Source organism: Mastomys coucha, unplaced genomic scaffold (assembly GCF_008632895.1).
Source record: "Mastomys coucha isolate ucsf_1 unplaced genomic scaffold, UCSF_Mcou_1 pScaffold22, whole genome shotgun sequence".
Taxonomy (NCBI): Eukaryota; Metazoa; Chordata; class Mammalia; order Rodentia; family Muridae; genus Mastomys; species Mastomys coucha.
In genome coordinates, this window is record NW_022196905.1 from 100,006,849 (window position 1) to 100,024,725 (window position 17,877).

At 45.0% G+C, this 17,877-nt stretch overlaps 1 protein-coding gene across 2 annotated transcripts in view; it reads right to left on the reverse strand.

Annotated features, from left to right (window-relative positions):
• Positions 1-17,877, reverse strand: part of Tgfbr3 (transforming growth factor beta receptor 3) — a 191,538-nt gene that overhangs the window by 153,288 nt on the left and 20,373 nt on the right. For both annotated transcript variants that reach the window (XM_031337166.1, XM_031337167.1), the window contains exon 2: positions 10,641-10,797. In XM_031337166.1, the coding sequence (XP_031193026.1) occupies positions 10,641-10,707 (67 nt within the window). In that variant the 5' untranslated portion in view covers positions 10,708-10,797. The remainder of the gene's footprint in view (positions 1-10,640; positions 10,798-17,877) is intronic.

Consider the following 17,877-nt stretch of genomic DNA (forward strand, 5'->3'; position numbering starts at 1 on the left):
CCTCTCCCCTCTCCCGAACAATCCAAGCTGCCCTCTTTCCCATAAGCACAGTCATGTGGAGAGTTTTTCTAGTCTTCATGATCTAAGGCCACCCAGAAGTCTAGCCTGCTCCATATGCCAACAAGATAAACATGTGTGAGGGAAGCCTTGAAGAAGGGGGTGGGGGCAGCAGGGAGCTAAAAGAGAAAATACTAAAGCATTTCTCTGAACTTTCCTAGTTCAGTATCAAACACAGAACGTCTGCCTCCCAGAGCTGCGGAAAACTCGGGGCTGTGCTCGGGTGTTCACAGGCCTTTTAAGGCTTGGGCACATCCTTGATAGCTAGGCATCACAGAAATGTCACCACCTAGTCAATGAGCAGGTCACTCTCAAAGGTCCCTCTCCTTGTAGTAAGAGACCCTGGTTCCCACCATGTCTCAGCGCAATAACTACAACTACAAGACAGTGTCCCAGAGTGACCCACAAGAGCGTCCTGAGGAGATGGCTTAGGGGGTAGAGCACAAACCACAAAAGCATACAAACTGGAGCTTAGATCCCTAGAAATCAGGTAAATGTTGGGTGGGCTCAGCTGCCCATCTGTATCCTAGTCTCTGAAGGTAGAGACAAAACTCACTGAGCAAGCTGGCCAGCAAAGCTACCCCTATCAGTGAGCTCTGAGTTTGACTGAGAGACCTGCCTAACTGGAAAAGTGATCTCAAAAGTGGGCAGTTCCTGTGTGTCAAACTTCAGCTTCCACATGCACACTCACACACATGCAAGACATACATACATACACACATATGCACACTCACACACATGCACATGCAAGACATACATACACATCTGTACACACACACTCACACACATGTACACTTACACACATGTACACTCACACACATGCATATACCCACACATGCACACACATACATGCAAGACATCCATACACACACCTACACACACACTCATACACACACATGCAAGACATACATACACACCTACACACACACTCACACTCACACATGCAAGACATACATACACACCTACACAGACACAGACACACACACATGCAAGACATACATACATACACACACACACATGCAAGACATACATACACATACACATGCAAGACATACATACACACCTACACACACACCCTCACATACATACATGCAAGACATACATACACACCTACACACACATGCACACTCACACACACATGCAAGACATACATACACACCTATACACACTCACACACATGCACACTCACACATATGCACTCACAAACATGTGCACACACACTCACACACATATACAAGACATACATACACACCTACACACACATGCAAGGCATACATACACACCTATACACACACTCACACACATGCAAGACATACATACACACACACTCACACATATGCAAGACATACATACACACACACTCACACACACATGCAAGACATACATACACACCTACACACACACACTCAAACACATGCAAGACACACATATACACCTATACACACCTACACACACACACACACACTTGCATACACATATGAAAATGGAAAAAGAAAAAGTCCCCTTGGCCATATTCTTTAGCTCAAACCCTCCAACAGCTCCACCTCTTGGAGTGGAGCCATCACAGAGTCTAAAAGGCCCTCCACTGACACTGTACCTATTTCCCCCCCCCCCAAGCTTTCCTCACTGTACTGTCAATTCTCTGACTCACCCACCCCAGCACACATATGGTCTGCTTGCCACAGCCTGAGTACTTCAGGCCAGCGCCCACCTCGGGACCTCACCCTTCCTTTACCACTCTTTCTCCAGAGAGCCATTTAGCACACATCCTTCAGCTTTCTGTACCAAGTTCAAGTCAATCAGGCCTTCTTTGATCACATCCATTGTCTATGGTATGCGTGGATGGATGGATCAATGGGTGGGAGCTGTGTGAGAGGGATGGGGTGGGTGGATGGATGAATGGATCAATGGGTAGGTGGCTATGTGGGAGAAACAGGTGGGTAGATGGGTGGATGGATATATGTGTTTCTGTATGATAAGCCTTGCACACTGTATACTTAGAGTCTATCATGGAGCCCAGATTCCAACTTTTTTTTAAATCAGTATTTTGGGGTGGTATTAAGAATAAAACACATGGCCTAGTAGAATCTCTAGGCAAGTTCTTTCCAATTGAACTATTCTCCTCCTCCTCCTCCTCCTCCTTCTCCTCCTCCTCCTCCTCCTCCTCCTCTTCCTCTTCTTCTTCTCAATTCTTCTTTTTTCTCTTCAGCCTTCTCCTCCTTCCTCCCTCCTCCCTCCTGCTCTTCCCCCTCCTCTTGCTCCTCCTCCCCCATCCCTGTACTCCTCCTCCTTCTTGTGTTTTAGACAGGGTCTCATGTAGCCAAGAATGACCTTAAACTTCTGACCCACACTCCATCCTGAGGGCTGAGATTGCAGGCATACAGCTCTAGGGTTGTTTTAGATTTTACTGGAGATTAAACAGGGCTTTGTGCATGCTAGGCAAGCACTCGTCCCTCTAATTCAGCTTTAAGTTGTTCTCCTCCCTTATCAACCTTAGTCCCCTTGCCTTTGTCCAGTGGAGCCTGGACCCACTGAAGAGGCACAGCGGTTGTTTCTGCTCTGTCTTCTCCTTGCTCTGGACATGATTCATAAGATCAGGTACTCTTGTGTGTGTGATTTTTTTCCCCTATTCTACCTCCAACACCTGGAATAGTGTACAGAAACAGTAAGCATCCAGAATACAGCAATTAATTAGCACTTTAAGTGGTTTTACTAGGTAGAAAGAATAGGGACAAAAGCAGTGACTCCTAGGCCCCTCCCCCTTTATGCCTCAGAAGCCAGCAAAGCCCTGAGGTACAAAGGTTAGTCAGTCTAATGACAAGACCCCAGGTCTTATAGAAAACACAGTGGGTTTTGTTTAAACTGAATGCAAAATGATGAGCAGCCTCCTTCAGCCTGCAAAGGTGAGGGCCAGCTGTGGGCTAAGCGCCATTTGCTTCGCCACACGGTATGCATTGCTGCTGAAGTGTCAGTTGTCTAAGTTCCTGTGCACACAAGTATGGTCAACTAGAAACTCTTAGTAATTATACAGCTGGCTGGGAATGCACAGAGAGCTGTGTCCTGGTGAGAATGTTTAATCACTATTCATAAAATGGCCTGTCATTGGTATCCTAAAATAATTCAGATAATCAGAAATCCAGAGCAGTGTAGCAATTATACAACCTGGGATACAATGCAAAAGAGAAAAAATACATTTGCTGAGGAATCTGACATCCGATCTGTGGAAAATCTCATTCACTGTCCTGTTAACCATCTGCCCTCCCTATTCTGTATATATATATCTAGTAACCCAAATCAAAAGCTGTTAGTAAATTTCCCTGCAAATACATACATACATGTATATATGTATGTATTATATATATCTATATATATCTTTTTATTTAATACCTATCACAATACACCCTATACAAACATATCCCATATTTGTATACACATACACACTATACATAATACACACACACTACACCATACAAACACTATATATAACACGCACACACACTACACATAACGCACACACTACACATAACACACACACTGCAGTGCAGGAGAATCTTTGAGAAATGACAACTCACCACCCCACCAGTGTGTGTGTATGTGGTGTATGTGTGTGTGGTGTATGTGTGTGTGTTTTAATTGCTGAAAGTTCTAAGTGTTCTTACCACAAAGTGGTAAATACAGGGTCCAGCAAGATGGCTTGATAGGTAAAGGCACTTGCTGCCAAACCTAATTAAATAAATTCTATCTCCAGGTCCCATAGGATGGGAGGAGAGACATGGATCTCACAAGCTGTCCACTGAACTTCTCACGCCAATCATGACCTGTATACCCATACACAGTAGTAGATAAATTAGGCTTTTAAAAGTGAGAGGTGATTCAAATACTAAATATACCATCTCCTAATATAAACACATATAATATTCATATGCTAAAATATCATATTGGGGACTAGAGAGATGGCTCAGAGGTTAAGAGCACTGACTACTCTCCCAGAGGTCTTGAGTTCAATTCCCAGCAACCACATGGTGGCTCACAACCATCTGTAATGGAACCTGATGTCCTCTTCTGGTGTGACTGAAGACAGTTATCGTGTACTCATATACCTAAAATAAACAAATAAATTCTTAAAAAAATAAAAAATAAAATGTCATATTGGACCCTACAAACCTATCTTGTCAATTAAAAAAATAAATTGAGTATCAATGTCTTTGGGACAACATACTCTGGGTTTCTTGGTTTTGCTAGTTTTTTTAGGGTTTGTTGTTTTTGTTGTTTAAGATGGTGTCATGTAGTCAGCCAGCCGTAGCCTTGAATTTGTCATAGTTGACCCATTTGTAACATGGGTTGAAATATTGGCAATAGAGGCTGTGGCAATGACAGCAGCAGTGATAAATGTTGAGTGCCAAGATCATCCATTTTCTATAAGGATTAAATGAAAAGATCTATGTTGTGTGCCCAGGAAAGCAGCAGGCTGCAGTTAGGAGAAGTGAGGTGCCGTGTGTGTGTGTGTGTGTGTGTGTGTGTGTGTGTGTGTGTGTGTGTGTGTGTGTGACAAGGGGTGGGGGGCATTGTAACACATGGTGCTGCAGGTCATCTGTGTAAGTGTGTTTGAGTTCTAGTTGGACGGAGAACTGAATCAATCTTTTGAAATCACTCAGTCTAAGCCCCAACATTCTCACTTTAGAAACGAAGAGACTTAGATGTGCACATCTGAGGCTGCTGGGGGTTCCAACAAAATGGTAGGTATAGACAACATCCTGAAAACCGCAGCTCCAGCTCCAGGAGGGTCTAATTATTAGTTTAGATGCTCTCCAAGCTCCAGCTCTGTCCAGCTCTCTCAGCCTGCTGTCTGTCACCAGGATACTGGACTTCAAAGCTTGCTCAGCAGGAAAGCAGTTTAGATGAAAACTATCTCAGCTTCCCTGTGGACTGCACCTGGAATTCCAGGTGCATCCAAAATGGAAATGAGAAGAAGTGTGTGTCCAGGTTGTGGGCATGCCTCCAAGAGGACACACCTGGACACCACATCAAGTCAGGAATGAAGAAGCCCCAGGCACCACAGCAGCAAGGAAGGCTCTGCAGAACTCACTTCAGAGACCTCTCCTGACCCGGCACGCCTGCCAGCAAAGGCAGCCAAGGCCTTGTCTTCTAGAGAAGCCGATTCCCCTAAATTCTCTCTGCTGGCCTTTTTCTCATTACTAGAACAGGAGAAACATATCCCCATCACTGGCAGCCCTCAGAAGCAGCAACCACTATTTTTTAGAGATGTGTAGTAGTCTTTAAAAGTGAAAGCAGACGAGCTTTGTGGCAAGCATTAGTTTTCAAGCCTCTTGCTTTCCCGATTTTAGATCACAGGATCTACAATAAGGGGCCAATCAACAGCCTGTGGTAATTTCTAATCAAAAGGCACCGTGGTTCTTAAACGGTACATCTTTCAAGAACAGAGCCCTCACTCCTACCATGCCATGTAATACCAGGTAAAGAAACCCCTGGGGGTAAAGGATGAACAGGTTTTCCCAAACCAGCTCACGGCTGGCTACCACCTGCCTGCTTCACCTAGCTCTATCCCAACACAAGCAGAGGGGGAAGGATTTCCACAGAAGGGCCTGCCAAGCCCATGGGATGAACACACAAACCCTGCGGGGCCTTACAGGCTTGCCCTGCCCCACGAAAAGCCCATTCAAACTGGTTTTTACCACCTTCATCCTGCCTGCTCCCCAACAGGCTTGGTATATGGCTACGAGGCCCTTTGTGTGAAATGAAAATAAAGACAACTGAGGTCGTTACGTCTCTCTGGGCACATGGCACACGGTGCCTACTCACCTGGTACCTAAGCTAAGAGTTTCGTTCATTCCACATGTGCGCTCTCCTCCTGGGGCACCCCAACAGGGCAGTAATGGCCTGAATTTATAGGACTTTGCTCAAGTCATTAACTAAACCAAGGCTTAGTTTCTTATTTGAAGATGATCATGGGCTAGGTTGTCTTAATAACACACACAGGCACAGACATAGACAGACATACACACACATGTACACAAATACACAGAGATATACATGCACTCATGTACATGTACACACATACACACAAACAAGCTAACAGCAGGCATCCCTCCTGCCTGGAGACCAGCTGTATTCTCAGCTTCAGGGAGAGGGTAGGGGTGCTTAGATTCTTAGCTTAAGCAGGGTATGCCTCTCACCTCAGAGGACTGAAGAACAGCAGACCCAAAGCACAAAAGGAAATCCAAAGCTCTGCTCTGATCACGTCCCTAGAGTCCACTCTCCCCCTCCTCTCGCAAACAAACCTTGCTTTATCCCCATAAATCTTTCCAAGTCTTCTCGCCAGAAGACAGAGGCCATGCTCAAGGAAAATTCATCATCACTCTCTCAAGCACCTTTCAGGCAGGGCACCATGGTACACAAGGTACACACTGTTAATCCCAGCACTCAGGTGACAGAGGCTAGCAGATCTCTGTGAGTTTGAGGCCTGCCTGGTCTATACAGTGAGTTCCAGGATAGCCAAAGCTACAAAGCAAGACTGTTTCAAACAGTAGCAACAAAAAGAAGCCAAACAAAAGCAAATACCATCAACATCATTTTAGGAAGGCTAAGTCCACCGCCCCTTAGCTGTGTGGCCCTGAGAGAACAGCTAGTCTTTCTGCAGTTCCATACCCTCACCTATGAACTATGGGTAACCACAATATTCACATTGTTCTGGAAATGATGTCCTATGTAAGAAGCACTGGGGGTGGGGCTTAGCACACAGTAATTACTCTATAAATTTTCATTATTATGATCTTCTTGAAGTTCAACTCAGCCAAAATACCCCCAAAAAAGCATTTTGTGAAGTAAACTGAGTCTACAGGGAGCGCTATTGAAAGGGCTGGCATGTGGCTCAGTCAGCGCTTGCCTAGCACGTATGTGGTCCTGAGCTTTATCTCCAGCATCATAGAAATTTGTCATAGGGACACATGCCAATAATTTCAGCACTCTAAAGCCAGAGACACAAAGATCGGCAGTTCAAGGTCATCCTCAGCTGCTAGCAAACTTGAGGGACAGAGAAGGAAGCTGGCATACATCGGCACAGGAAAAACGACTTCTTCTCCATTCATTCACCCTCACTGGGTTATGCAAAATGATACCAGTTAATGAACTTCTATACATAAAAAGCCTCCCTATGGGTTAGTGCCCAGTCAGTGAAATGTTTGTCTTGCAAGCATGATGACCTGAACTCAATCCCCAGACTGTCCTCAGAACCCACATTTAAAAAGTGGAGTGCGGTGGCAAACACCGGTAAATGTCACCAGTGTCAAGTAAGAGTCAGATGGGTGTCCTGGGCTCATTTGAATCACCAGTCTACACACACACACACACACACACACACACCATAAAAACAAGAGGCACCTGCCCCTCTGCTTACCTACCAGGTGCCCTGTGACTCTATAAAATCTGTGGCTCTATTGTATTTTCTACCTTTGCAAAGCTTTGGATATATACAGGACTAAGTGTATATATTTCTTCTTCTTTTTCTTTCTCCCCCACCCCACCCCTGGTGTTCTGAAAGAGAAAGGAAGGTGTTTGGCAAGACTGATTCACTATCAAAACTATCAAAGCTGCACAAGCCATCATGCTCGCAGCTTTCCTGTGAAGCTGCTCTCTGTGACGTGACATCAGAAAGAACAGAACCCCTGCATCCAAACCCCAGGCACAGATATACGCCTTATCACAGCAAATGTGCTTCCTCTCCCCCACCGCTTGATCCATTTTAACGTTAAGACTCATTTTTGCTGAGCATGCTGGTGTAGACCTTGAATCCTGCCACTCAGGAGGCAGAGGTAGATGGAACTCTGTGTGTTCCAGGACAGCCTGGGCAACACCGAGAAACCCTATCTCAAAAAATAAATAAATAAAAGAAAGAGAAAGAAAGAAAAGATCCATTTTAATGCATACCCTGAAAGGCAAATAACTTTTCAATGGTGACACAAAATGAAACTGCTGACAGAGAGCCACACAGACAGCAGGTAGTTCAAGTTCACACACTGGCATTTAAAACAACAACATAAAAAACAACAACAACAAAAAAAAAACAATGAAAAACATTAAGAACTTTTATTCAAAATGTCTTCAGTGGTTGGAGGTAGCATTCTGATCTCCAGTCTCACACACCCTTCTACCAACTGGCCTTCCCACAGTCTGTCTGCACAGCCCCTGTCTGTCTCTGAAGCCTCCGTGGTCAGATGTTATCTTCCAACCACTGCACAAAATGCAAAATGTAAAAATCTGGATCCACCATCCCCCAGCTACACAACTCTATGTGAGTGAACTATGTGTCTCCATATCTCCTTTTATCTCCTACAAAATGGCACACCTCACTCAGAGTTTTGACTACATGAGCTTACTGAACTAAAGTATTTCGTTCACTTTTATATATTCAGGAGGCTGGCTGGAGTACATGTTTAGGTCGGTGCTTGTTCTTGTTGAGAACTGTCACTTTCCAGAACTGATACAATAAGTTGATTTTATATAGCTCATTACAGAACAAGTGCAAACAATGACAAAATAGAGCAAATTAACCGTCCAAATGTGTTAAATGGCCTTGACATGAGCACCAGGATATTAGGATGCAGGATGGCACTCTGAACACACTCAGGCCTCTCCCTCACATTCTGACAGTCTCTGGGAAACATGAGGCAGCTCTCTCTGTGTCTGTGTCTGTGTCTGTGTCTGTGTCTGTGTCTGTGTCTGTGTCTATGTGTGTGTCTGTGTCTGTGTCTGTCTGTGTCTGTGTCTCTGTCTGTGTCTGTGTCTGTGTCATCTGTGTCTGTGACTGTGTCATCTGTGCCTGTGTCTGTGTCGTCTGTGTCTGTGTCATCTGTCTGTGCCTGTGTCTGTGTCTGTGTCTGTGCCTGTGTCTGTGTCTGTCTGTGTCTGTGTCTGTGTGTGTCTGTGTCTGTGTCTGTGCCTGTGCCTGTGTCTATGTCATCTGTGTCTGTGTCTGTGTGTCTGTCTGTGTCTGTGTGTCTGTCTGTGTCTGTGTGTGTGTCTGTGTATGCGTCTGTGTGTCTGTCTGTCTGTGTCTGTGTCTGTCTGTGTCTGTGTCTGTGTCATCTGTGTCTGTGTGTGTGTCTGTATCTGTGTCTGTGTCTGTCTGTGTGTGTGTCTGTGTGTGTCTGTGTGTGTGTGTGTGTCTGTGTCTGTGTCTGTCTGTGTCTGTGTCTGTGTCTGTCTGTGTCTGTGTGTGTGTCTGTGTCTGTGTGTGTGTCTGTGTCTGTGCCTGTGCCTGTGTCTGTCTGTGTCTGTGTCTGTGTCTGTGTCTGTCTGTGTCTGTCTGTGTCTGTCTGTGTCTGTCTGTGTCTGTGTCTGTGCCTGTGCCTGTGTCTGTGTCTGTGTGTGTGTCTGTCTGTGTATGGGTCTGTGTGTCTGTCTGTCTGTGTCTGTGTGTGTGTCTGTGTCTGTCTGTGTGTCTGTCTGTGTCTGTGTCTGTCTGTGGTCTGTCTGTGTCTGTGTCTGTATGTGTGTCTGTCTATGCCTGTGCCTGTGCCTGTGCCTGTGTCTGTGTCTGTCTGTGTCTGTGTCATCTGTGTGTGTCTGTGTCTGTGTGTGTGCCTGTGCCTGTGCCTGTGCCTGTGTCATCTGTGTCTGTGTCTGTGCCTGTGTCATCTGTGTGTGTGTCTGTGTCTGTCTGTGTCTGTGTCTGTGTCTGTGTCTGTGTGTGTGTCTGTGTCGTCTGTGTCTGTGTCGTCTGTGTCTGTGTCGTCTGTGTCTGTGTCTGTGTCTCTGTCTGTGTCTGTGTCTGTCTCTCTCTCTGTCTGACTCTCTCTGTCTCTGTCTCTCTCTCTGTCTCTCCCTCCCTCCCTCCATCCTCCAATGCTAAAGTTGGTATTGACAGCCTACTTCTCAGATCCTCTCTCTGTGTCTTAAAATGGTCTTATTAATATATCTGAAGCAGCTGAAACTAGACTCCTCCCCTCCTCAAATCTCATAATAAGGATGTTACCTCTATATCAAAAGATCTATTTATTTTATAAGAATATTCTTTTTTTTTTTTGGTTTTTTGAGACAGGGTTTCTCTGAGTAGCCCTGGCTGTCTTGGAACTCACTTTGTAGACCAGGCTGGCCTCGAACTCAGAAATCCACCTGCCTCTGCCTCCCAAGTGCTGGGATTAAAGACGTGCACCACCATGGCCCGAAGAATATTCTTTTAAGAGAATAAAAAAGATCCTTAGCTATGCCTGTAAAAAATTCAAATGGGGTTCTTTGTTGTCAGTCTACCTCACCAGAGGTTAGTTGGGTCTCCGAGTCATGACATTAGAATGTCTATCCCCAGCCTGTGAACTACAACAGAGGCAAATATAGTATGTATTAGTATGGCATTAGAATGTCTATCCCCAGCCTGTGAACTACAACAGAGGCAAACATAGTATGTATCAGCATGATAGTCAAATATTTTATTTACCTAAAGAACATAAATATTCAAGTTTTACATAAAGGTAATATGGACTAAATATTTCTAGCCAAAGAGACTGAGGGGGGAAGGAAATGGGCATTCAAGAGAAGGTAAGAACATCTCAATTCAGAAGGCACATTACCCGCTGTGGCCAGGCAGGCACTCATCAGGACAAACACAGGGACCACGTGATGGGATGCCACTGCCATCTCTCCAACAGCCTTTGGTTCTTCAGATCGGAAGCAAGTGGGATAAGTTACGTATAGCCTTAAGATTCTTCTCTGCAATGTTCAGCTTACCTATAAAAATAAACAAATTTCAGTAAGAAAACACAGTGTTGAAATTTCACAAGCGAGCACACACATCAAATGTAAAAAGTTAAATGGAGAATTTCTGAAAAGTATTGAAGAGAAACAATTTGTCCTGAAAAAGACTGGGGCAGCACACAGGTGAATTAGGGCAGATGGTGACTGTTAACAAAGACTCTCATGGAGAGTGTCTTTAAAAGCATTTTAAAAGCTTATACTTCACATTCTAAATATGAGGGTCTCACTATGTTTCCTAGGCTAGCCCAACATTCTTGGGTTCAAGTCTCTCCTGCTTTAGCTTCCTTGAATGGCTAGCATCACAGGAATGTGCCAACATACTCCAGGAGCTCTTTGGTTCTGTGTGGACCATGACGGACACTCCAGGCAGATACCTGTCATATCAGCAGTAACAGTGTACACTGTCAGGGACACTGGACACGCAGCTCCAAGAGCCAGCAAGCAGAAATAGTTCTTAGAGATTGAGTCTCACAATGGCAAGTGTGCCACTAAGATCAACTTCAATTGCACTGAAAGTTGATCTGGAGACAGAAAAAACAAAAAATGAACAGAAAGAACAAAGCTCATCTTTTACCTCTTCACCACTATTAAAAGGGATAAAAGGCTTCACTGCCTCTCTGCCATACAGAAGATAAACTCAGTCTTGGGCCATGTGATCCAGAGGCCTCTTTCTAACCGGTACTAGAGCTCTGTCAAGGTTGTATCGCTGTTGCTGTACTCGTGTGTGTGTGTGTGTGTGTGTGTGTGTGTGTGTGTGTGTGTGTGTGTGTGGTGTGTGTGTATGTGTGTGTGCCTCTGTGTGTGTATCTGTGTGTGTGTGTGTGGTGTGGTGTGTGTGTGGTGTGTGTGTGTGTGTGTGTGTGCCTCTATGTGTGTGTGTGTGTGTGTTTGTCTGTCTGTCTGTCTGTGTGTTTGAGTGTGGTTTGTTTGAGCCAAGGTCTCACTGTGTAGTCCTGGATACTCACTATGTAGAACAGGTTGACCACAAACTCACAGAGATTCACCTGCCTCTGACTCCTGAGTTCTGGAATTAAAGATGTGGCCACCATACAGCTGAGATATGTGATCAATATGTGTATTGGGGGGGGGGTGTTTTGTTTGAGACAGTTGAAATATATGTATGTATGTGTGTGAGAGAGAAAGACACACAGAGAAACAGAGAGGAACACTCAGAGAGGAGGGAGGGAAGGGGAGGAGGGAGAGAGAGAGAGAGAGAGAGAGAGAGAGAGAGAGAGAGAGAGAGAGAGCCCAGGTTTAGAAGGTGCCACACAGATAATACGCAATCAATCAATAAACATCAGCTATTTTGATCACTATCCCATTCTCTTTAAGGTCTCGCTGGTAACTGAAAACATCAGTGTGGTCGTTCATGTAAGTCTTAGCTCCTGTCAAACAAATTTTGTTTACTGCCTCAGGGAGAAGCCAAGGTCAAGGGAGAACAAAGTTACCAGCAAAGCTGAGAGAAGACCTGGTAAATGGCTGACAAGTTAGAGAACTTATTAGAAAGCCACAACATTTACTTCAGCTAACCCCTGGAAGCCTCACTTTTCTCTCACCATCAGATAAATGGACATATCTGATTGCTTAAGAACTCAACAACATTAAAAGGTTGTCTCCAGTTTTTCCTCTTCAACATTAGATTTCCTAAACAGGTTAATAAAGAGTAATCTCTCTGACAGAAGAATATATCATTTCAACAAACACTAACAAATTTTACTGAAGCAAAACCCCATAAGGAACACTCAGAAGGTAGTTTACAGGAGCAAATGACTACCAGCAGCACAGGGCGCGTGTCACCTCTGCTCGAATCTGCACAGGGGCTGTGGGGCTGCGCCACAATAATCCAGGAGCTTACACCAGTTCTGAAGGAACCATGGAAAGGAAGGCAAATGGCTCTATTAGAAATACAGCCTGCAAATTGCTGACAAGAATATTGGGCAATTATATAATTATTATATAATCGAGCCAAGCTAAACAGTGTGATGCCCAAAGGCAAACCGCAGCAAGTTCACTCCGGATCTCGAGACATCTCTGAGGAAGTGCAGGACATGTTGAAACTCCACACAGCTCTGGTGAACAAAGACGGAGCTTCTTTGAACTGAAGCTCCTCTTTATGAGAACTTGTTCGAAAAGAAAGCAAATTGCAAGGGGTTTCTGTCTAATCTCCCCAGTGTGCTGACAGAGTTCTAGGACCTGTGAGGATAGAAAGGGAATCCCAGGGGTCCCACCTGGCTGATCTCCAGCCAAGACTATAGACCAGAGCTTCCTTCAGTAGGACTCAGAAATTCAGCCCGCAGCTGAATGCTGGGTGGAGCTAGGCTTCCATAATTCTGTAGCTCTGAAATAAAACCAGAAAACACAAACTCCTTTTTTTTCTATGAGGTTCTGTCATATTCATTTAGCAAAAGACCAGGGTCTGCTGACCCTCCTTGACATCATCAAATCTCTTTGGGCTCATGAGCTGTATGAATGCAGGAATAGATCCACTGAGACCCTGGAACAATTTGGAGGCTACTGTAGCATGATCTCTTTGCTCACCATCCAAAGCCTCAAAGCAGTGTGCTCCACCCACCGAGAGGGGACATGAGCCTTCAGCATTCAGCAGCACAAATTAACAGAAGAAAACAGGGAGTCGCAGATTAAAAACAAAGAAGACCTTGCTGCTAAGTGTGTTGATTTGGGAGCATGCTGTGTTTACTTCTGAAACCATTAATCGGAGCTTGCTGCTGCACATTCCTGAGATCCAGCAAAGCACTTGGGTAAATACAGGGATTAGCTGAGGAAAGCTCACCCAGCCAAATCCTCGACAGCACCACGGATCTAGACTCCTGCTCCAGAGGAGCTGCTGAGAAAAACCTAGACTGAGTAAAGAGAGTGTGTGTGTGTGTGTGTGTGTGTGTGTGTGTGTGTGTGTCTGTGTGTGTGGGTGGGTGGTGTATGTGTGTCTGTGTGTGTGTGTCTGTGTGGTATGTGTGTGTGTGTCTGTGTGTATGTGTCTGTGTGATGTGTGTGTGTCTGTGTGGTGTGTGTGTGTGTGTGTGTCTGTGTGTGTCTGTGTGTCTGTGTGTGGGTCTGTGTATGTGTGTCTGTGTGGTGTGTGTGGTGTGTGTGTGTCTGTGTGTGTCTGTGTGGTGTGTGTGGTGTGTGTGTGTGTCTGTGTGTGTGTGTCTGTGTGGTATGTGTTGTGTGTGTGTGTGTCTGTGTGTGTGTCTGTGTGTCTGTGTGGTATGTGTGTGTCTGTGTGGTGTGTGTGGTGTGCATGTGTCTGTGTGGTGTGTGTGTGTCTGTGTGTGTGTGTCTGTGTGTCTGTGTGTGTGTCTGTGTGGTGTGTGTGTGTGTGTATGTGTCTATGTGTGTCTGTGTGTCTGTGTGTGGGTCTGTGTGTGTGTGTCTGTGTGGTGTGTGTGGTATGTGTGTGTCTGTGTGTGTCTGTGTGGTGTGTGTGGTGTGTGTGTGTCTGTGTGTGTGTGTCTGTGTGGTATGTGTGTGTGTGTCTGTGTTGTGTGTGTGTGTCTGTGTGTGTGTCTGTGTGTCTGTATGGTATGTGTGTGTCTGTGTGGTGTGTGTGGTGTGCATGTGTCTGTGTGGTGTGTGTGGTGTGTGTGTGTCTGTGTGGTGTGTGTGTGTCTGTGTGGTGTGTGTGTGTGTCTGTGTGGTATGTGTGTGTCTATGTGTGTCTGTGTGGTATGTGTGTGTCTGTGTGTGTCTGTGGTGTGTGTGGTGTGTGTGTGTGTCTGTGTGGTGTGTGTGTGTCTGTGTGTGTGTGTCTGTGTAATATGTGTGTGTCTGTGTGTGTCTGTGTGGTGTGTGTCTGTGTGTATCTGTGTGTATCTGTGTATAAGTATATGTGTGTCTATATAAATTTGTGTGTGTGTGTGTACATATATATATGTGTATATGTCCCTCTGTGTGTGTAGTGTGTGTCTGTCTGTGTGTGTCTATGTATTTATATGTGTGTGCGCATGTGTGTATGTCCCTCTGTGGGTGTGGCATGTGTGTGTGTCTGTGTATATACATATGTGTGTGTCTATGTATATGTGAGTGGGTGTATGGGGGCATGTATGACACCGTGTGCATGTGTGTATGTCCCTCTGTGCGTGTGGTGTGTCTGTGTGTATGCATATGTGTGTGGGTATATGACACCATGTGCATGTGTGATGGGGCAGCCCATGCAGAGGTCAGAAAAAAACTTTGTGAGGTCATTTCTCTCCAGCTCTGAGAGTTTAACCAGCCATCATGTGCAGGCTATACACAGCAAGCACTTCTACTGTTAGATGATCTTGATGGCTCAGGAGATTTTGTTTGTTTGTCTTATGAAGAGAAAATATTGGTTTTAGAGGGAAATGTGGCAAAATGGATGTCTGGTAGCCAGGAAGAAAAACGTAGCTATTCTTAAGATGGCTAACATAGCTGGCTAAGTACAGGACACCTTTCAGAGTGAGAGATCATTCACAGTTACTCAGTTAAAGACGTCAGGCTTGGGCTGGTGAGATGGCTCAGCGGTTAAGAGCACTGACTGCTCTTCCAAAGGTCCTGAGTTCAAATCCCAGCAACCACATGGTGGCTCACAACCATCCATAATGAGATCTAACGCCCTCTTCTGGTGTGTCTGAAGACAGTAACAGTGTACTTACATATAATAATAAATAAATCTTTAAAAAAAAAAAAAAGAAGTCAGGCTTTACATACCTGAAAGCTTGAAATACATCAATTATTGTTTAAAGTCAGCTAGCTAGGGAGTGACTATGGCCGAAGAATGTTATATGAATGTGTATATAGGTTATTTCAAAACAACTATTATTTTGAACCAGAGAGATGACATGGCATACTGTGGCACACATGTGCCTGCACTAATAATAATAATAATAATAATAATAATAATAATAATAATAATAATAATGAGTTAAATCATAAGAAAGGAAACCATACTTTATACAGCTGATCTATATTAATTTTAAAAGTTTTTTGTTTTGTTTTGGTTTTGGTTTTTGAGACAGGGTTTCTCTGTATAGCCTGGAACTCACTCTGTAGACCAGGCTGGCCTCGAACTCAGAAATCCGCCTGCCTCTGCCTCCCAAGTGCTGGGATTAAAGGCATGCGCCACCACTGCCCGGCTTAAGAGTTTTTTTAATTAGCATAAGTAACTTTTGATGTTGGAAGCATTTGATTTTTAGGAATGTAGAGGATCCCCAGGCCCCAAGATGAACCCCAAAATAATACAGTAAGGTCAGGACTAGAGACAAGATCTTTCCCATGATCACTGCTCTGGCCACCATCACTACTTTGTTGCAGGCCTCCATTCACCTCCAACATTCAATCTCTGAAACAGAAAGGCAGGGCCTGCCAGTGCTGATGGCAAATACTGACATGGACCCTACACATAACAGTACTTACTGTACCCAGGATTTGAGTCTGGACCATAGGGGCAGCTATGATAAACAGGTAGGCTGACAAGGACAAATTGTGGAGTTTTTCACAGCAAGGACACAGGCCTGTGTTGTGATGTCTCCCGATACTGACAGGAATCAGACCTGCAGTTCATTTGAAGATCTTTTCGTGAGGGTACGAGAGCAGGAGAGCTGACTCTGTCTCCTGCTGATGGTGGCTCTAGGTGACCCAGTGAGAGCAGTACTGGAGAGCTTACCCCACTGGTGCAGACGAGGGACAGCTGCTACACTAACCAGCTCAAGCAGGCCCAGATCAAGGGCTCTGAATTGGCCCACCCAAAAGTCTCTATCATCTGTGAATTGTTGAGATGTGTGAACGGCCAGTCCTGCTGATCCAAATCTGCAGGAGCTCCATGACACAGGGCAACAACAAGATAACCAGAGGAGTCTCGGTGAGGATCCAGTATTGATGGTGTCACAGAAAACAGAGGCCTTGAACCAGACTAATGACTCATTGCAATGAACATCTGCAGGTCAAACTGTGTGGACAGATGGGCGTACTTCAGGACACACTGTCACAGACTACAGCTTCCACCAAGATGCTTTCTACACATGTGTCTTTTTATTTTGCAGGGAGGTGTTGCAAGAGTGAAGGGTGGATATGAGGGGATAGAGAGATAAACAGGACTGGAGTACATAATATGGAAATCACAAAGAGTCAATAAAAAGTTTTTAGAAAGTATGCTTAACTCTGCCCAGCAAAATCTTTTAAAGATTTAATTTTATTTATTATTAGTGTGCTTGTTGTATGTGTCTGTGTGTGCATGTGTATGGATGCATATGTGTGTGCATGCATGTAAGTATATGTGTGTATGTATGGTGTGCATGTTGTGGATGCATGCATGTGATATATGTGCATGCAAGTGTACATGCATGTATGTACATGTATGTTTTACACATGATACTGCACTCACTCATGCGACAGTCAGAGCACACCTTGAGTCGATTCTCTTTTTCCACCATGAGTCCCAGGGATTGAACTTGGGTTGTCAGTAGTCAGTGCTTACTGGCTGAGAAAGCTCATGGCACTGATACAGTGAGTGGGATTATAACTGTTGAGACTTGGGATAGGGTGTAGTTTGGTTGGTAGAATGCTTGTTTACTACACATAAAGTCCTACAGTAACACATAAAACAGGCATCCTGGCTTATGCCTGAACTTACAGCACTACAGAGGCAGAGGTGGAAGGATCAAGAAGTTCAACGTCAGCTGGGCAGTGGTGGCGCACGCCTTTGATCCCAGCACCTGGTAGACAGAGGCAGGCCGATTTCTGAGTTCGAGGCCAGCCTGGTCTATAGAGTGAGATTTCCAGGACAACAAGGGCTACACAGAGAAATTCTGTCTCCAAAACAAGAAGAAGAAGGAGGAGGAAGAGAAGGAGGAGCAGGAGGAGGAGGAGGAGGAGGAGGAGGAGGAGAAGAAGAAGAAGAAGAAGAAGAAGAAGAAGAAGAAGAAGAAGAAGAAGAAGAAGAAGAAGAAGAAGAAGAAGAAGAAGAAGAAGAGCCAGTCTGTCTGGGCTGGGGTCCACAGCAGACAGGGGGCGCAAGCTCCGCAGCCAGTCCCACAACACCCAGAGGAATCTCCACTCCCAGGTGCTCTGACACAC